The sequence below is a fragment of the Aythya ferina genome, assembly GCF_964211825.1.
Source record: "Aythya ferina genome assembly, chromosome: 16".
Classification (NCBI taxonomy): domain Eukaryota; kingdom Metazoa; phylum Chordata; class Aves; order Anseriformes; family Anatidae; genus Aythya; species Aythya ferina.
Genome location: NC_140315.1, coordinates 12169667 through 12190309, shown reverse-complemented (window position 1 = coordinate 12190309; position 20643 = coordinate 12169667). Strand labels below are relative to the sequence as shown.

At 41.6% G+C, this 20643-nt stretch overlaps 1 protein-coding gene across 5 annotated transcripts in view; it reads left to right on the top strand.

The window, feature by feature from the left end:
- PTPRT (protein tyrosine phosphatase receptor type T) overlaps positions 1-18699 on the top strand; it is a 573321-nt gene extending 554622 nt beyond the window's left edge. For all 5 annotated transcript variants that reach the window (XM_084537660.1, XM_084537664.1, XM_084537663.1 and 2 more), the window contains 6 exons: positions 2458-2631; positions 4802-4933; positions 8014-8139; positions 9543-9706; positions 10209-10344; positions 11034-18699. In XM_084537660.1, the coding sequence (XP_084393786.1) occupies positions 2458-2631; positions 4802-4933; positions 8014-8139; positions 9543-9706; positions 10209-10344; positions 11034-11087 (786 nt within the window). In that variant the 3' untranslated portion in view covers positions 11088-18699. The remainder of the gene's footprint in view (positions 1-2457; positions 2632-4801; positions 4934-8013; positions 8140-9542; positions 9707-10208; positions 10345-11033) is intronic.
- The last annotated feature ends 1944 nt before the right edge of the window (positions 18700-20643 follow it).

The following is a 20643-nucleotide window of genomic DNA, read 5'->3' as shown; positions in this document are numbered from 1 at the left end:
AGAACTGGAATGACATATAATAAAGCTAGTGCTGGAGTAGCACTGTTTACCTGGGGCAAGCGATGAAATGGGGACTGCTCCACCTTGTGCTAACACCACTGCTTATCCCACCCTGATAAACTGAAGCTTGGGACACACAAGCCACCAGCTCTATGGAGTTGTTCCTCTTGCACAGCAAAGAACTCACCCTAATGGTGAGCTGAACTTTCTGCCCTTATTCCCAGTATATCTTCAAGTCCCTTCAGGATTTTCAACTAACACCAGCATTTGGAAAAACATAATATTGTGGGCAATTTGGGGGCAGGTGATTCGGACTGAAAGGAGAGAGAGAGAGACCTCTGCTATTAAGAGTCTGTTCTAAATCAACAGTGCAAAGATGGAGATTCCTTTAACTGTGGGAGATGTCCCTCCACTTCCCAGCAAAATGCCTTTTTCAGGAGCCCCAGTCTGAGTCAGGTGCCTCTTTTGCTCCCTCTCTATGCAACAAGAGAATGTGTTTTATCTGAAACCTTGCAGAGAATCATCAGGGTTGATATAGTGAGATAAAGTATGTGGATCTCAACTGATGACAGTTCAATTAAAAAAAAATCTGGTTTTATCAAGTGATATCAGATCTGTAAAAGTGTTTCTGGTTTTGGATGCTTGGCGTGAAGGAACCAAATCCTAACTTCATCAAATGCTGTTATGCTATTAAAAAATGTCACTGTTCAGTGTGCTTATTTTGTCATGATGTGAAGTGAGATTTGTTGCCTGTGTGCTTGTTCTTTTGAGCTGCCAGGGGCTGGCAGCTCCTCTGGGAAGGAAATGCTTCTCTGTACCTTGCATAAGAAGTTTGTTTGCTGTCTAGTTGTACAATGTTATTTCTACAGGATTTTAGCTTGGAGCATTCTCCATCCCTAATTGTCTGAATTTAATGCAGAAGATGGTATCTTTTTCCACAGTCTTTATGAACCACTTGATCTAACTACATGTGTTGGTGCAATTTGTATTACTTAGGTCTCACTGTCCCCCAGGTAAGACTGGATGGATTTCTTATGCATTACACATTGCCTAAACATACAAGAGCTCATTCAGGAGAGCTTTCATAATCTGAGTAAGCACAAATACAAGGGAGTGAGGGGAAGGACATAAAAAAGAAAGGAGTAAATCACTAACAAGTCACCTGCCTAATTATCTGCACTGTCAGAGATTTCAGATTTCATGTTGCTTCCCCTGCCAGACTGGATGCTTCCCATCTCTAAACAAGGGGACTTTATGGAGAATAAATTTTTTGCATAAATGCAAAAATTATGCATCTACTTTATGCATAATTTAGAGCAACTATATTATTCAAATTTTACTTACCACGTGTGTGTCCTATATGTTTGTCCTTTCTCTGTTCATAACCTCCCTGTAAAAGTCAACCTCTGTAAAAATTGTTGGCCCCTATATATTTTGTGTTCATCTGGTGGCTGCAAAGGAATTCACTGTATGACTGCGTGGGCTTTGCTCAGGAGAGGAAAACATGACAAGTAAAAGAGGAATGCCATCAGATAGCTACTGATCTACCACAGCTTAAGTGACAGTGTTAAGATGCGTTCGCTTGGATTTGCTGTTTTTGACACCTGCTGAGTAACCTGCGGCTGGTTTGTCAGGAGGCATCCGCAGTGGATAACACAAAAGAAAATTACATTTAAAGAAACACGTTCTGTCAAGCTGTAAGAAAGACAGATAAGGGTAAAAGACCAGCAGCAAGACCCCAGAGATAAGGTATGGCTAGGTAAGGGAAGCATACCGTGTGTTCCTCCACAAGGAAAGGAGCAATCTAAATAATAGAGGCAACAGCTCAACTTTCCTGTTTAATAACAAACAAGCAAACTAAAGCACCCCTCTCCACACACACACACACACCTCCTTTCTCTTATTTTTTTTTGTGTGTATTGTTCAGAGAAATCAATAGTTTGACCAAGGAATCACCAGAGGACGTGAACCCACTTGGATGGGCTGGGCGAGCACAAGGTGCTCATGCACAGGGTGCACTCGGAGGGACAGGACGTGTGTGTCCACCCCAGGGATGGCAGAAATGTGAGGAGGTTTCACTCCATGACCAGGTCAAAGCTGCAGCTTGTAACGGTGATGGCTATTTCCAACCTCTAGAAAGAGCAGAAGCGTTAACTAACTGCTGTGGGGTTTTACAGCTGGAAATCGTTCGAAGGTAGGTTAGTGCCCTGCATTTCTGCTGGAGCTTGCGGTGTTTGGAAGAGAACCTCAGGAGGATGTGCAAACTGTGATGTATTATAACAGCAGCAAGCTCCCCCGTGCTTGTTCTTTTTCATTCTCTGGGATCACAAAGATCTGCTCTTCTAAGTACCTTTAGAGTAAACATATTGTGCAGATGGCATCCTTTTTGGATGTGAATTCAAAGACACTCAGCCTGCTTCTGTCTTTCCTTCTCTTCTTCCCTCCCCACTTTCACAGACTCTCAATATTGTGACACCGCGTGTTCGGCCAGAAGATTGCAGCATCGGGCTCCTGCCAAGGAACCACGACAAGAATCGCTGCATGGATGTGTTGCCCTTGGACCGGTGCCTGCCTTTCCTCATCTCAGTGGATGGCGAGTCAAGTAACTACATCAATGCTGCACTCATGGATGTAAGCAGCTCTTCGTGGGCCCCACTAATCCTAGTCCGCACCAGGTTTATTCATTCTTGGGTTTCTCTTCTGGGAGAAATGGATCCAAAGCAAAAGGACTTGTATTTTCCCTGCGGGTTTTGAGTCTGAGCTCTCCAGGCTGGGCAAAGCCACACAGTTTTTCTCTCCTTTACAGAAGTGTGTCACTTGGTAATGTGGTAAATCACAGTCTATGTCATTCTGCCTCAGGCTGCTGCAAAAATCTTGTCTAAGAAGCTTTTGAGTGTGCAGTCTGAGGTTGTATCTTAGAAAGGCTGACGAACAAAGAAGTGGTGGGCCAACTCTTCCCACTGGTTGATGCATAAGTTGGAAGAGAAACGTTCACGGGGAGCTGCCAGGTCAGCTCTTTGAAAAGAATAGTTTGCAGTGTGGAGTGAGTGATTTATTTGAGCTACAGCAGTTAAGAGTATGGGAGTACAGGGATCGGATGTGCAAAAAACCTCAGGACTGAAGGACACGAGTAAAACTGATGTGAATCTGTCTGAAGGCATTTTCCCTCACTTTGTTTATAGGCTAGAACCTCACAGCACAAGTCATTTGTATGGGGTGACTTATGCTGATGGTTTCTTTTTGCTGTGGTGCTTAGCTGCTTTTGGATAGGGATGCCTTTAAAGGCACTAATTATTGCAGTTGGAGTGTCTGTAAATACGGTCTGGGGTGAAGTGTCATCATTTTTTCCCAAGTGATGTTGAATAGGGTCATTTTTTATTTCTTTTTTTAATTTTGTCCGTTCTTTCAGTCTTTGGGGAACAGTGATAGTACTGCATTTATGAGGTTAAGTCAAATGATCATAGAATTAATTGTAGAGATTTTTTTTTCAGAAAATTGCGATGTCTTCACTGCAAATATGCCCGAGGAAACTTTTTTTTTCTTTTTTTAAAGTGTGTCCTGTGCCTTAGCAAATCTGTAGAATCAATTCTCTTGTTTCTTAGGGACTGGGAATGTGCTTGCACATTTTAGCCCTCATTACCTCAAAGCACTTTGCTAATACTTGTATCCTTCCATACAAAATTCCTAACTGCATTTTTTTTTTTGTATATAGAAACTTTTTATAAAGAAAGAGGGAAATCTTTTCCAAACTGATCATTTTCCAACAGCTTTCCTTTTCCCATCAATTTTTCACTTCCCATCACCTTGCCCATGTGTGAACCCCATGAACATGGTGCAGCCACCCCTCAGAGTGATGCAGGGCATGATGCCCTGTCCCCCTCCCAGCCTGGGCCACTCACAGTTGCACCCACGGCTGGCTCATGTGGAGGAGAAAAGGCAAGCCCCCACGGCTGCCATCTTAATACATTGGGTAATGATTTATTTACTTACTTTAAATCAAAAATCTTAATCTGTGTCTTTTTTTGCTTGTTTTTAAAAAACAAGCATTGTAACTTTTGATACACGTCTGCTTCACAGAAACACAGCACAAAGGACGGAGCATTTGTAGGCTTGTCTAAGCACTGCCTGCTGTGGTTGGAAAGCGATAGTTTTGAGCTTCTGTCCTTTTATCTCCAGGTGCCTCTCAAACATTCATTAACACAGCCCCGCAGAGATTAGGACCACAGTTTCTCCCCCTCCTAGTTAGGGAAATTGAGGGCAGAAGGCTTTTTTGAGATGAGAGAACAGGAACAGAAGTTGAATGCCAGTGGTGCAGACTCTGGATACTCCCCCCTATCCTTTTAAAGGATGGCTGCAACCCAACTGTGCCACTTCTGGAGCACTGTGCCACCAGGGAGCAATGGCAGATGGGGCTAATCCCTCTGCTAGGTCCTGGAGTCCATTGCAGCAAGAAGGAGAGCATTTGCTTCCAGCTGTTTTGTTTCCCATTATTATTATTACTGATAGTAGTAATAGTAGAATTAGTATTATTTGCTGAGTCTCAAAATATAAATAATTGATTTAGGTAATCTCTGCTCTTGTGACACTTCTTTAATGAAATGTCTTCATTGGGAGCAAAAGAATCCCATTATAAGACGTTCATTCATTGCACAGCGATAACAAGGAGAAGGATATGTGATTTGTATAATCTGGTTAAATGGCTCAGATTGCCTAGCCATAGCCTCCCGGGTATAATATTCATTTGAATAAAAGTTGATTGATTTTTTTTTTTTTTTTTTAACTAATCTTATTCTTTTGTTAGAGCCACAAGCAACCTGCTGCCTTTATTGTAACCCAGCACCCTTTGCCCAACACCGTAGCAGACTTCTGGAGGCTGGTGTTTGATTATAACTGCTCCTCCGTCGTGATGCTGAATGAGATGGATGCAGCACAGGTAAGTGATTTTTCATCATTCAGTCATGTAGTCATTCTTAAATCCAAGGGGTTTTGAGAGGGTTTCTGCTTCCATTTTCTTGTGGTCAACAAGTAAATAAAATAAAGGATGGGAACCAGAATGTAATAGGTAATGGTTTTTGGTTATTAAGAAGGAAAAGGCCCAGGTCCACATGCTTGAGTTTTTCTAAGGCAGCAGATTCTTACTGCATTTAACAGGGATGAAATATCTAGTATGTTGCCTTTGTTGTATGTAAATTCTCCTCCAAAACCCATTTCTATTTCTCCTCCTTCCTCCCTAAAAATACGTACTTCATGCTTGCCTGTTCACCCAGCATTTCCAGAAAAATAAAACCCAGAGATACACCAAAAACCTAGGAAGGATCTTCTCCCTGAGCTTTCCAGTGAAATTCTGTAGTACTAAGAAGAGCGGTTTGCACTGTTTTTGGAGAAGCACGTTGTGCTGTGTTTTTTTTATTATTATTTTTTATTTTTTAAGTGTCTTGTGTACGTTGGTTTCTTGGCCACCAAACACACCGTTATTTTCGGAAGTTGAGCTTTCAGGGGGAGGAGCCGTTGCTGTTGCTCCTGTTCCAGAATTTCCAGCCACCTTGCTGATGAGTGGCAGAAGATAACAGCTTTCAAAAAGGCGTAATCATGCAATTTGTGTGAAGAGTACGTTTGGCATTGCTAATTCACCCATTACAGCACTTGTTAAACAGGAGAAGAACTCTCAAGTAGTTGGTACTTCATGGATTAATTTTTCATTTGTGCTTTTGCTGTCTTCAAAATCTTACCGCACTCAAAGGCAGCGGGATTATTGGTCTCTTTTTTTGGATGGTAATGGAGAAACCAATCACCTGGTCATTGAGGGGAGCTCCCTTCAGGGTGGAAGCTGTGGGATTTCATTTCTGTCTGCGGTGAGAGCTCTGCTCAGAAGTGGGCTCTCTTGGTGACCTGCTGAGTCTCAGCCCTCTGTGCAAAGAACTGGAGGTCCTGCGCATTTGCTGCCTCCTGCCTGATTTACCCAGCCTGCTTCTGAGTCTTGGCACGGCATCCAGAGGCAGATTTCATCTTTTCCTTTTTTTCAGACACTTGAAAAGAAAAACAGAGCGTTTTCTGAAAACCAAGCGTACTTTCTCACACTTCGTTCTCAGAAACCTATCAGCCTCAGACAGTGTTATTCTTGCCGACTATCTTTCTGCAGAAGACTTTACCTGCTTTTTTTTTTCCTCTAGAAAATTTCATTTTTTATGAGGTAGTTTTCAGGCACAGAAGAGGAGATTTGGCAGTGCATTAAGTCACTTTGACAGTTATTCTAGCATGGTGTCGCCTACCTCAAGTCTGCAGCCAACGCCAAAAACACCCAGCTAGCACTGGAAGTTAAGGATAGCTTTAAAGTTTGCATCTTATGAGCTCTCAAGGCAGGGTGTGAAAGTTTGCTATCAGTTGTGAAAGTGAGATTTCTGAAAAGGAAGCTTAACTGTGTTACGACTTTATGCTTGCACTGTTATTGTACAACAATGTTGTTATTATCTAGCTGCTCATCATTGCTTAATCCAAGCACGACACCATAAGCACAACAAAACTGTCAGTGTATGGTTGCATGCAAATGCCACATTTGTGTGCTTAAGCAGGATGTTTTGCTCCTCTACATGAATAAAACACAAATGAAAAAAATACACAAAAGCTGTGGTTAAAACCAAATATGTGGTTAATAAATAAAAATGTGGTTAAAATAAATAGGTCAGTGAGCCTTTAACGTACTATGCAAGAAAAAAGTGCAAATAACCCATTTGGAGTTCAGAGAACATAAAAGGTTGTTTTAAGCACTGTATAAGCATATGCATTTGGGTTGGTGGTCATTCACAGACCTGCTTTATGAGAAGCGGGGTTTTTTTATTTAAGGTAAAGTTTAGTCTTTCCCTTCTTTCTGCTGCACCTTGAGGTTGTTTCCTAAAGCACCTGTTCAGCTCCATCTCCACCCCCTTGTCTATTGGACAAATGCTTTGAGAGGAAATCAGTAGGCTGCTTGAATGTCAGGAGGGAGAGCAAAGACAACCTTAAAATGAGGATTTGCTTATGTGGTCTTGGCTTGCTGCTTAATCTTGAAAAACTAACAAGGGCAAAGATGAATACGATTTCATCCCACCCAGTTCGATCCCATGTGATCAAAGGAATAATGGGAATACAGAATTAATGCGGTAGCATGCACACACATGACGATATTACTGACAGTGATTGAACCTGAAAAGCCTGAGATCAAGTTCAAATGAGCATCTAGGGGTTTCAAAACTTCTCAAAAATTACACATGAAAATAGGAAGAAAAAAAAAAAAAGCTCAGAAAAATACAATCTCAGCAGAAATTGCTAATGAGATTTCATGCAAAACGTTTTCTTGCCATGATCTATTTCCAGACGGGTTTGAAATACTTAGATTGTAATTTGTGTGAATAGTAGTGTGTTTTTTAATGCTTTGAATTCAGTAGCATCAGCATAAGAAAAATGACTCCAGCCCCCTTTACAAACTTCAGAGGTTCAGTTGTGGTTCACCCAGAAGTTGAAGTTGCTCTGGTTGCTCTCAGAGCTAACTCGTTTTCCCTCCCCTGCTTGCTGGCAGAGTCAGAATGCCAAGAAGTTTGTTGCACAGAAAAATTCCCCTTTGCTTAAGATGAATTTTGTTGTTGTGTGTACAGTTTCCTCATTAACTTCAAACCTATGTGATTCCTACTATACTTACCTGCAGACACTGATCTTTTAATGCTCATTTTTAATCTATGCCCCGTTTGTTTGCCAGCCTCTTTTCTGTACCTCTACATCCCAGAATTCAATCTGAAATTGTGTTCATACTGAGAAAGAAAAAATGTCAAACGTCTAAAATATGTTTGTTTTTGTCTTCACATTCATGATATAAAGAAGTTTCAAAGAGCTAGAAGGAGGTCTTTTCCAAGCAAATAGATTCTGTAATAAGGGATTTGCTATGGATTTTGAGCTGGTTATGAATTTGAAGTGGAAGACCGATCATGCATTGCCTTGTTAATATTAAGGTGCTTTCTGCTTTCCTTTCGGTGCTCTCACTAGCTCTGCATGCAGTACTGGCCAGAGAAGACGTCCTGTTGTTATGGCCCAATTCAAGTAGAGTTTGTTTCAGCAGACATCGATGAAGACATCATCAACCGGATATTCCGGATCTGCAACATGGCCAGGGTAAGATCAGCGAAATATCAGATTCCCTATTTATTCTCAAAAATATATTTAGGGAAGGGAAAGAGGCAGAACCTAGACTATGGTTTAGAGATGCTGAATCTCTCACCTAGTAACAGAATTCTACTGCAGAACGTAGTACCTACTTCCTTTAATTAACATTTAATTGCATCAGTCTATATTGGTAAAAGGCTCTTGGCTGCAAGTAGAAAGTGGAAAGTGGATGATATGAGCTGAAAATCTGTATTTAAATGGAATTCATTTTTCTATGTATATTTGAGAACAATTAATCACTTAGTAGCCAATATAAAACCATCAGTATCATAGGAAATAAACTGAGATAGTGTCAAATGCTCTCCATCTGTTACCTACTGTGCAGCATCTCTGAAGACAAATGCAATGTTTACTGGCTTGACTGGACTCCCAGTGGCCACTGTTTTGCTATAAATAAGCAACTACTGTTTCTGTAAGCAACTTTTTGTCTGCGTTTCTCATCTCCAGTGTAGCTGAAATGATAGAAACAAAGTTTATCTGCACACTGGACCCAGGCAATGCAACTTCAGGGCTGCAGGGAGAGGGTTTCAGCAGGGAATTTTTCTCTCATTAGTTGTTTCCCAGATTGATTATATCTCTTTAATTTATTTATTTATTTATTTATTTTTTAAATCAGAAGTGGAAACAGGCTCCAAAAATTACATTTCCATACTGTTTAACACATCTGTCTCTGATTGTGTGGTCAGAGCCTGTGAAGCAGTTCAATTATGCCATTATGGAGTAAACCTTGAGGTCTAACTACATGAATGGCTAAATCACTTACCCCATAAATCACCACCCCATAGTCCAAGCCAATTGCCTCTGAACAAGGGACAGCTGTGAAGTCCTACAGCTAATAAAAGTATGGCCCTGGGACTCACACCAAAGCTGGCTTGTGAATGAAGTGCTGGCAGGGTGGATGCTGGGAACTCCTATTTCTCTGCACCCGTCTGTACTCATCACCAACAGCCACTGCTAAAATCCTTGTGAGGATCCTTTCTACCATGGTGCCCACAGATTTTTTTTCTGAGGGCCATCTTTGCCTTTAATTCTTATGTCACACCTGACCTCCAGCAGAGGCTACCAGGAAAGTATATTTGATCTATTCTTACGATTTGATGAGACTTTTTTCTCTAGTGGAAACAAAAATAGGGATCCTTAACAGATGGTTTCTGCCTGACTCTGTAATATCTGAGATCATGGTTATGCAGAATACGGGAAAGTCCTTGTTCCTGACTCAGGCATCACATATGCACAGTTGGAGGATGCTAGGATTAATGATATGAAATTTAGAGGGGAAGATGTCATGTAATTGGTACCCCCTGCTTCCTGCCACATTACCATTAGCATCTTGAAAATGCTCTTTTTTTTAGCCCCAAGATGGATATCGCATAGTTCAGCACTTGCAATACATTGGCTGGCCAGCATACAGGGACACCCCTCCTTCCAAACGCTCCCTCCTGAAGGTGGTCAGAAGGTTGGAGAAGTGGCAGGAGCAGTATGATGGGCGAGACGGCCGCACTGTTGTCCACTGCCTGTAAGTAGGACTGGAAAACGTCTGTAACCTCACAAAATGTGTTTGACCAGGACCGATTATGGATCTGGAAATCTGGTTGCTTGCCAGGCTTCAGCTGGGGAAAATGAATTTAAATTACATTTGTAATACACTTCAAGTTGAATATTGTGCTATATTACTTCCTGGCCCAGAGATTTTACTGGTTGTGGTGGAGTAGCCAAAAGGGCTCTGCTATTTTCTGCTGTGATCAGCTCTGACCACGGAGCCCCAGAGGAGTGAAGAGGAGCATGGCAGCACCCAGGGCTTCCTCTCTGCCACTGCCAGGGATGGGTTTAGCCCTTCCCTCGTGGCACGGCACTGCCAGCTCTCATGCTGCCCCTGCAGAGCTGCTTTTCCACAAACCCATGAGCTTCCTCAACCAGGCTGCTGAATACAGACCTCTCTCGGCGTATGTGCTGCTGTGTAAGTAGTGCTTTCTTCCCTTGCCTGGCTTCATCTGCTGCCTCTTTTCTTCTGCACCCAGGAACGGTGGGGGACGTAGTGGCACCTTCTGTGCCATCTGCAGTGTGTGTGAGATGATTCAACAGCAAAATATCATCGACGTGTTCCACATAGTGAAAACGTTAAGGAATAACAAATCCAACATGGTGGAGTCACTGGTAAGCTCTTTTTCTACACTTTACCCCACCTAGCATATGTAGGGGGACTTCAGTATAGGTACAAAATTTCATGGCTTAGCCCAGCATGAATCAAACCCAAGCATAATATGAAGCCAGCAGAATTAAAAACAGTCCCATTTTCACATATGTAATGAGTCCCTCAGTCCCATTACTTCTCATCTTGATCAGCATGTGGAGCAGAGCATCCCACACTCAGCTGCCTCCAGGAGGTCAAACCCCAAGTTGCTGTCACCATGGCTGTGGGAAGGGGCAGGATTTGTCCTTTTGCATATGCATACAGCTTATTGCTATTACGTGCCTTGAAAGCAGGCAGGGAGAAGAGTCTGAAGCCCAGACCATGCTCCCTGCAACCAGAGAGATTAAACTGTCCTGAATTCAAACATCTCAATCGATCACACTGAATTCTTCCTCAAAAGCAGTGAGGGCACAGAACATGAACTAATGAATAGTCCATAGAGTGGCTGTCTCTTTGAGCATTTTTCTTTTCCATTGATGATAACATCTCTTAGTAATGCTTTTTCAGTATCACAGAGAAATACAATTAATGTTTGCCTGGTCCTGCCAAATGTTTAAGAAGGAAAGAGGAGATATTTTTGGTAGCTTGTGGAATGAGGCTCCAAAGAGTCCATCTGCATCCCAGCGTAACTGACTTCTGTTTTGTCTTTCAGGAACAGTATAAATTTGTATACGAGGTTGCACTGGAATACTTGAGTTCCTTTTAGCCCAGCGAAGGGAGGGGAGCCTCCGACATGGCAGACCCCAACCCCTGGCAGACGCTTCTCCCCTTTCCCACGTTAGAAGGCAGTAACAGGTGTGGGAAGGAAAACCTCTCCTTCCCAGAGCAAGAGACTGAGACTGCACAGACCTCGCTGGAAGGAGGAGACGATGCCTGTGTTTGCTGCTGCCTGCTTTCTACTGGAGCATCTACCGCTTCTTAAATAACCTACTGTAAAAATTAGCAAAATGGGAGACAGACTGAAAGACTGGACTTTCTAATCCCCTCTGACTTCTCTCCTCTTTGGGATTGTATTTTTGCTCTCCTTGCCGCAGAGTGGGGAAAGAATGAAACCCTTAGGAAATTCTCTTTTAAATGTTTCCTTTTTAAGTTATATTTTTATTTTTGAATCTCAGTCTTTAATTTTTGAACTTCATGCAGCAGTCATTTGGGAAAAATGAGATAGCCATAGGGGATCTATGACATGTTTCATTACAATTTGCCTACCTTACCTGTGTTTGTTTTATTTTCCAAATGAAAAGGCCAACACCAAAAACCACTGGAATTATATTTCTGTATCTGGTTCCTTTCAGCATGAAAATAGATGATGGAGATGAGAAATTGTTCATGGATTCACTGCCTCGGCTTCTACATGTTTCCTCCCAGTTTCTGCTAGACTCCCAAGGCTGTGTGCATGAACTGGTTACATCTCTACTCCGTGTTCATTTCAGCGCTGGTGAAGCAATGGCATTAATGAGTTTCCCAGCCACTTAAACCCTAAGGTTAAATATTTGCATCAAACAAATTGCATTTGTCTTGCAACTTTGGTAACTTTGTTACCATATTTTTCAAGTATTTGCTGGGGTGCAGTGTGTCTTTGAAAAACAGGGTATAAAGTAGGTGTTATCGATCATATACTATGTATTATTATTTTTTTATTTATTATTTGTATTGCTGTGGAACTTAGGACCCCTAGTCCTGACAGGACCCTGCTGAACTAGGCACTGTGCAAAGAGAGAACAAAGAAGGTTCCTGCTCAAGAACTTACAATCTGAAGGTAATCTTAAAATTGGGTTTCATCAAGGTTTCCTCACTGTTTCCAAACTGTTTTACAATCAGATGTAGCTGAGTGATTTATTCACATTTCCAGCTCCTGTGTATTTCAAAATGGTAACCCATCCAGGCTGTAGGAAAGGTGATGTACATACACAGAAACCTGTTCTGACATGTGCTCAGAAAAGTCTTTGACCAGCACAGCAACTTTCCATCTTAAGCAACACAGCTTTTGTTTTGTTCTGCAGAAATGCCTGTGCAGCTCTACTTCTTTGAACCAAACATCAGATGTGTTTTGCCCTGGTTCTGGATCTCATTCTGACTTCCTAGAAGCTAAGAAATTACTTTTCTAGAAGAGTATGCTTAAATAGTTAATCACTAAGGTCTGCAGGATAATCTTGGAGAATTTTATATGAACAAGGACTTTAACATTCAGTATTTCAGTTTAGCTATTTATTTATCTTGAGGGTGCAGGGATACTGGGTTACTCTGTGTGTAAATTAGATTCTGGGAGATGCAGGTTTCTTCAAATACAGACTTGTTAAAAGCTAGACTGAATGTAAGAATTTAAGGAAAACTCTGCTTTCTTACCACTTTGTAGTTTTCTACCCCTAAGTAAATACTCAGAGACTGTGCTGGGAACTCTGTTGTGTTAATGCCTGGCACAGAGAATGCCAGAAGCTCAAAAAAATTTACTAATCCCACATGCAGATTGAAAAGGCACCTCTGCCTCATAGACATTCGTTTGTAAAAAATTATACCTTTGACTTGACAATGAAGTATGAAAATTAAATCTGATAAAAGCAACTTGATGTAAATAGACCAGTATCTAACCAAAAAGTTATCTCTGTCAGGACCTGCAGCAGTCTTAAGAAAGGATGCTTGGTATTTGCAAATGGAACAGCAATAATCCTTCTTCCTGCTAAGCAGAAAAGGGGCTTGCAGAGGATGCTGAACTGTTTAGCTCATGTTCTTTCCAAGAAGCTTTGGATTCTTGGCTTCTTCCAAGTGAAAATCTTGAAGGTTTTAAATGTGGTGGACTACAGCATCCCTTGATGTAGCTAGAGTGCCACAAAGAATTGATGAGAACCCCCTCACAGGTTCCTCTGCTCTGTTTCAGGTCGGTCTTCCCTGTTGCCTGCAGAAATCCCCTTTAGTTCATATTGGTGCTTGTCTGTCACACCAGGTGAATGTCTGGTGTTACAAGAAACAAATTGCTTGTTTGATTTACTTTTTTTTTCTTTATTTTTTATTTTTTCTGCTAAGCTACACAAGCAATTCCGCAAAAGAATAGAAGACAAAGCAAAATTACGACATAAAAAACAGAAGGAAGGAAAAATGCAACTGTTTGGATTTCAGGCGTAATTGCTGTAACAACAGCTTGCTGTAGCAGCATAGGTCAGTAGTTCGGGGCCAGTTGCAAAGAAGAGGAAGGAGGGAATCTTGATCCCAAGATGGGATTTTTCAACTGCCCAGGTTGAAAGAAGATAAGGAGAAACTACCAGTGAAATGTTCATGACTTCACCAGCTCCAGAAAGCCAGAGAGAATCACTCCCTGTAGAAGCTTTAGAAATATTAATTAAAAACATTCTGTTAATTTTATGTGGAAACTAGCATACCTATAGCTACTGAAAGACTAGTTCAAGCTCTGAGGTTAATACCCAGGATAAAGGGAATAGAGAGGTAGAAGAAATGGCAATATAACCAAAAAATTAAGTGTCAGAGGTGATTCCAGGCTTAACAATAGCATAGAGGAAAGTAGATTTAAAAGCCAGAAGTAAGCCTAGAGGGGGGATGTATGCATGGAGAGAAGCAGGTGTTAGATGAGCAGAGCAGAATAGCTCTTGCAGTGAAGTTGTGTAAGGTCTTGAGGTAGGTTTGAATGTATTTTCATGGTATAAAAAATACTAGTACAGGGTCAGTGGCAAGTACGAGCTGACGTGTTCCATGTGCTTGTAGCCCTCTGAGAATGCAAAGTGATGTTAGCGGTGAAAGGTGTTTAAGCTACACCTTACCTCGTATTTTCAAGAAACAAGTTTGATGCAAATGTTGTTGGTTTGCACAGCCGAACTGTTAGTCACAACTGATTATGTGCCAGCTGAGTTCAGTGTTTCAGCTTTCTTCTAATGTTCAGCTGACAATCAGTGTGGAAGGATGCTCAGCAAACACTACAGGTGGTTCTGCTTATGGACCCAAACTGTTATATCAGCACACAGCTGCATTGCTTTCAGGGAACTGACCTGGGTCTCTGTTGGCTCAGGGATTCACACTGTTCTGTGCTACTCAATGCATATATGTTGAATGTAAATTAATGATGAAGGGAAAGAAAAGAAGGCCACTTTAAATAACCTTGTTATCCTAAGGTTCTTTAAACCATAGAGAACAACCAGTAGCAAAATAGGTAATGTGTTTGAAGCAAGATCATGGGCATCGGGTTTGTTTTCACTGGGAAAGAGAAATGATGAGGTAAAGGAGGCTTTCTCACTCCTGAAAGGGTTAACAGTCAGGGACAAACTTTCCAACCGCAGTATTACTTGCTGTGGTTGGGGAGCAGTAATATAAGGTAGAAAAGGTGAATTCCTCAATGACTGAATTTTAGGCTGGGAAAAAATGATTTTGACAATATTTGAATGGTGGTAAGGAAAACATTTATTCCCATTCCAACATCCTGGCGGAGTTGGGTGAGAATTGTTTATTGATAGCATAGTATGGATCTGAAGTGTAATCTGATATTCAGGGAACTGGAAATAAGTCAAGAAGGCTGGGGGTATGGGGACTATCTCATACACAGGGTAACCAACATCTTAAATTGTTAAGGGATATAACTGAAGCAAGAGATATCAAGGCTGGCTGCTGGAGAAAGGAGACCCTGAGTTGTTGCAGAAAAGAAACAGAGAGACTAAACACCCTGCAAGGTACAGTAGGTTTTGAAAATCTTTTTTTTATTTTATTTTTTTTTTCAAAATTAAGATCTCTGCAGGAGCTGCATCCTTTGCAGGCACCTTCCCACCCCCCAGCCCCCCAAAAAGGCTGTAAAGAATAAGGTATTTGAGGACCTGTAAGTAGACCTGAGGTATTTGTTTATTAATGTGAAGAAAACAGACCATGGATGGGAGCATAGTGTCCGTGTGAAGGTAACTGAAACAGGTGGCAAACAAGCAGATGGGGATTTAGTGGGTTTAGGTCTGCGGACTGAAATAACTGGTATTGTCTGATCCAGTGAGTCTGTGGTTAGCAGGAGGCATTTCAGTTCATGACTGAATTTTTTTTAGCCAAGTTGCACAGATTTCTGTCTGCTTTTGTCATGCTTAGCTCCAACACTGATCGGTCCCATTTCATTTATTCACATTTCAGCCGTTTGTGTGAGCTAGAGTTGTCCATTTTAGTCCACAGGCAACAGGTGGCTAGAAGGAAAGATTTTTACAAGCACGAAAAAGCCATAGACTTTGTCACCTTTCCCCCCCCCCAAAATCAAGCAGCAGTTCCTGTAGCCCATCTCTCCTGCTCAGTGCCAGCCCATGTTACGCCCACACGCCCAGAAAGTAGACAGATATTTTGGGAAATGCTGCGACCCCTAATCAATCTGGTCCATGTAGGGCAAAGGAGGGAATCCCAAAGCATAGCTTCTGGGCAGAGAAATGTGGGTTAGTGTGTCAGGAGGTTTCTGCCTTTTATTCTAGATCTGTAAATGCCCTGTGAAAATGTCCAGTGGCAATATAGACCCTACAGTAGTAGATTTAGACTTGTAGATATTAGACTTGTTTTTCCATCTACTTTTCACAGATCCTTTAGAATTAGGTTAGAATTAGGCTCACTGGCAGTCATCGTGGGTCACTGCTCATGAGTCCTGTAAAGGCAGAGAAAGGAGAGAGGCTCCTGCCTGCAGCAGGCAGTTCCAAAGGCATTTCAACCAATTGCTATCTGGAAGAGAGGGAAAAGGAAAGAAATCTCCTTTGGAGAAAGACAGACATTGGAGGTAAAGGAAGATTACACGGAGTCCTGAAACAGGTAGGAAACTTCCACTTTGTTCTCCCTCTCATTCTCGCAGGGGTTTACTTATGTCATTCTCGCTTTTGTGAGTTCATGTCAAGATCGTAAAAAACAAGGTGGTAGCACATTCCACCTTGTGGAGCTCTCTAGAGATGGAGCAGTCAGTGTAACAGAGGGAATAAATCCTGAGGGAAAGAGATAAAAGGCGATTTTCTTGAGAGGAATCTTCAAGTACGAGGTGCCCCTATCTGTCACGCTCGCGGGGTTCTTTGAAAGTCATCACAGAGCTGTGCACAGTCCCGGCGTATTCCTGCATGTGCAATACAGTGCAAATGCTGTACTCAGAATACTTCTTTGTCCTAGAATACATTTAAACAATCCACTGTGTTATACTGGCAGCCAAGTTAATATTTAGCATTTGGAAAGGGCATCTCCTGAACTTGGTACGAGCCTGCTGGGTTCTCATTTGAGATCCTTCCGATTGTCTGAAGTGAACAAGCTTCAGTTCTTTGTTAGAAACATAAATGGGACCATGTGACAAAAGGTATTCAGCATGACTCTTGAGTCTAAAACTCAGTACACCTCTTAGAAAACTGTGAAGTGGTAAAACAGAGTATTACATGTTCATTGCACAGACCTTCTCAGGAGCAGGAACTGAGGAAGCCAGCTAATTACAGTTAGGTATACAGAAATGAGTAATGAGTACTCTATTAACCCCCCTGTGTTCATATTTTATTTAGATTGTGGTCTTCTGTAGCCATACATATATGATACACAATTTAAATGCAAGTGCCCTTTCTTTCCCTGTTCCCCAAAATACCCTTAGCTCTTCCTACAGCATAGCAAGCAAGCAAAGCCCACTTTCTGCAAGGGCTGCTAGGAAAATCTATCATGTAGTATCTGTTTATTGACTTGGGAAATATTAGTCATCTTCCTCCTCATACGTATATGACGAACATACAATTTGGTATAGCAGTTAAGTAAATTCATGCATTTTTATACATCAAGACCAAATCCTGATGATACCGAGTTTTATGGAAAGACAAAAATCTTGCTGAGTTCCAGTGGCCTCTAGTCTCTAATCCTTATTTTCTGTGTTAAAAGATTTTAAAAGCCTCCCTTGTAACCGATAGACTACACTTAGAATATCCTACAGTTTCATATTGGAGCAGCATAATTGTGAAAACCTGGCAGCTTGTTCTGTTTGTAAGAAGCGAGAGATCTAAATGAGCCTTCCTAGCCTTGTCCCAGTGCATCTAACAGAATTTTCACCCTTATTTCTGTTTTCAACCTAACCCTTAAAAAAACAAAACAGTGCAGCAGACTGAATGACAGATGCTGGTGTTCCCGTAATGTTTCCTGGTGGGGGGAGGAGGAGAAAACTTTTTTCTTACAAGTCAATTCAGCATGAGCTGCTTCTAAGCAGTGTAGTCAGAGACAGTTTTGTCTGGAGCAAGGATTTACTTGTTGCCCGGTGGAGGTACACTGTTGATGTAACCTTTGGGACCAGTCCTGATCTTTTCTATATAGGTTACCAGCAGAATAGGGGTCACTTTAGCAGAAGTACTCATTGCAAAATGACAGGGCTTCAGTGAAGATTTTTTACTGGGATATGTTGCTCTGCAGAGGTTTATTTCCTTGTGTGAGTACATCATCTTTCAGTGGGGACCTCCAGGAAATCTTCCTTACCTGAAGTTACAGAAAGGAGTGCATTCGCAGGGGTGGAAGTAGGAGTAAGGCCAACATTTTATAAGCTTTCATGAATTCAGCTATTCTAAAAGACTCCCCAGGACAGATGACGATGGGTTGTTTGCATTGCTGAAAGTGTAACTAGCTCTAAGGCTTCGTGTGCTGGACTTCGGTGTACCTGGAGCAGAACTGGCATTATCCCCCTCATCACCCCTGTAGCCCTTTCTTATGTCTTCAGCACTTACGCTGCTCTTCCATGCTGAACGTTGCAGCTGCATCCTTGACACCTTTAATCCATACTGACTAACCGCATTGACAAAATTCACTCCTGTATTGATTTAATCTCCTTCACCTCCTTCCCCTCTGCGCCAATCCTGTTGAAATTAAAATGTACTAGCATCACTTGTTACCAGACTTGTTACTACTTCAGACAGCAATGCTGCAGCTGCATCTGGATCAGCAGGATCCTATCCAGCTCCCTGGATGCATTCTGCCAGCAGGGAGGAATGCTGCATGAGAGCAAGTCTCTGCTGTTGCAATTCTGCCCCCATCTCCCCTCCTTTGGCCTTTATGGATTACTGGTGAAACTCACTTGTACAGTTTGGATGTTTGATAGATAAAGCACGTACGGAAAAAAAAAGGAAAAACTATAAATACAAAAATCTCAACACTGTGCATTCAGTGTCTTTTCTTTCTAGCTTAAAAGAAGGAAGGTAAATAATGTCAAGTCAATGAATATCAGATATATTTTTTGACTGTACATTACAGTGAAGTGTAATCTTTTTTTTACAACTGCGAGTCCATCTTATTTATTCTTGTAAATGTTCCCAGACAATGTTTGTAATATGGGCTGTGTTGCAAATCCATAAAATAAATCTGTGATCTGAGATTAATGTTTTACTAAGAGACTCTTGTACTCGTGCCTTTTCTTTGCACTTACAGGGGACAATATATTGCAAGTAATACTATTAGCAGTGGCGGGGTGATGGCACATGAAAAATCAAGACAAGCTTCTTGTCACATTGATGGGCAGCTGGCTTTACATTACGGTTATCATTTAGAAGTAGTTTAACAGCAGCAAAGAAAATTCACCAAGCGCTTCAATTTAGCTGAAAACTTTGAGCCAGCCCTCACAGAAAGCCACTGTATGTGAGCTGAGTATTTTTTAAAATTATAGTCTTTGAAGCATGAGTTAGAGCTAAGCATATTCTTGCAGTGTTTTCCTTCTAACAGGTATTACTGTCTTGTTTCCTTGGTATTCAAGAGCTGAATAGAGATCGCTAATGTTACTGAGATTTTTCTGGTGTTTCCTATAGACAGGCACACGAGGGTATTTTGTGTGCAGGTGTTGCATGCCAAACTTGAATGTAGGATACGGATGTCAGTAACAAATATTTTCACACGTTTACCAGCAGGCTGCCGTCTTCTGCCCTCATTTATCAACAGCCACATGGCAGTGCTTGCCATCCAAGTCAGTTTATGCAAAGTAGGAGACCGTAGGTAAGGAAGTAGACAAGGCTCCTGTGCTCTGAACACTGCTTTGTTCCCACAGTGCAAGCACAAGCACATTCACAGCTTAGTGCCAGAATAGGAAAGTCCTGTCTTGCTACCCTCATACAACCCAAACGGTAAGAACTAATGTCTGTTACATTGCTAATTAGCCTCACTAAGAAGAAAAATAATAAAAATCAGGCATCTGAACAGGGATGATGTAGCTCTTGTTTTTCCTAAAGCGTGGTAAATCTATCTTGGAAGCATAGTTTTGTACTCATTTCCGTATAGATTCATTTTTTTCTTTTCCAAATACTTTGTTATAATTCTTCATTGATATGAAGAATTATTCTGTAACTGCACTAGGTATTGGTGTTTGGCTCAAATAAAGGTGCGCAGTCACAGAGTTACTGTTATGGTGGGGAGCCAGTTAGGAGGAAAAAGTTGATGCCAGAGCAAGTGCCACACCAGTATTTGAGAGGAAACTTAACTGGTGCAGTCCTGAGTGTTTAATAGAAACAGTTGTATACTGGTAGTGATTTATTACAGTTCCTCTTGGTACTTGAGCCTGGTTTATATTTTACAGACACCTGATACTAACAACAGGTTGCACTTACAGAACATAAACAGCAGAGAACATATTGCAGGTGATCCTACAGAGATACACATTGAAATTCCAGCATTCAGAAACACGTTCACCCTTCTGTTCTTTTCTTGTCTTCCCAGCATAAGACAGCAATAGGTTATGTGCTGGGGAATGCAGAAGTCAGAAATGCTTGGGGTTCAAAGTGCTTCACACCCTGCTCCCTGGTGATACCATTGCTGACACATGCAGGGTACAAACCTGAGATTTAATCGAGCTCAGTCAATGCCTTCAGGTATCAGCTGCTACTTTTCCATCCATTTCCATGATAACCAATATCTTTGTATTGATACCACTCTGCCTAAGCTGAAGCTCTCATTTTTATGGGTTAAACCTTCAAATACCACACATCATGCTGAGCTGAATATGCAGCTGTTGTGTAGAAGCAGATGTTAAAAATGGGGCTTGTCTTATTCAGGCATGACTGTCCACATGATAGTCATCCAGCTCTAGAGAGGGAACCTGGACGATGGCCTTGATGGTGAGAAAAAGGCCTCTCCAGAGGGTGAAGCTGACTTGGATAGAGCCATCTAAGGTAAATGTCTTGTGTTGTCCTCTGGATGTCCCTCGTTTCTCCAGTGATTGAGTTAGACAGGTGACCAATACCAACTTGGACAGCTAATTCTGAGATCTCTTTAGTTAGATGAGTTGCATTCCCTCTGTTACTGAATATACTGCAAGCAAATTATGTCATAAA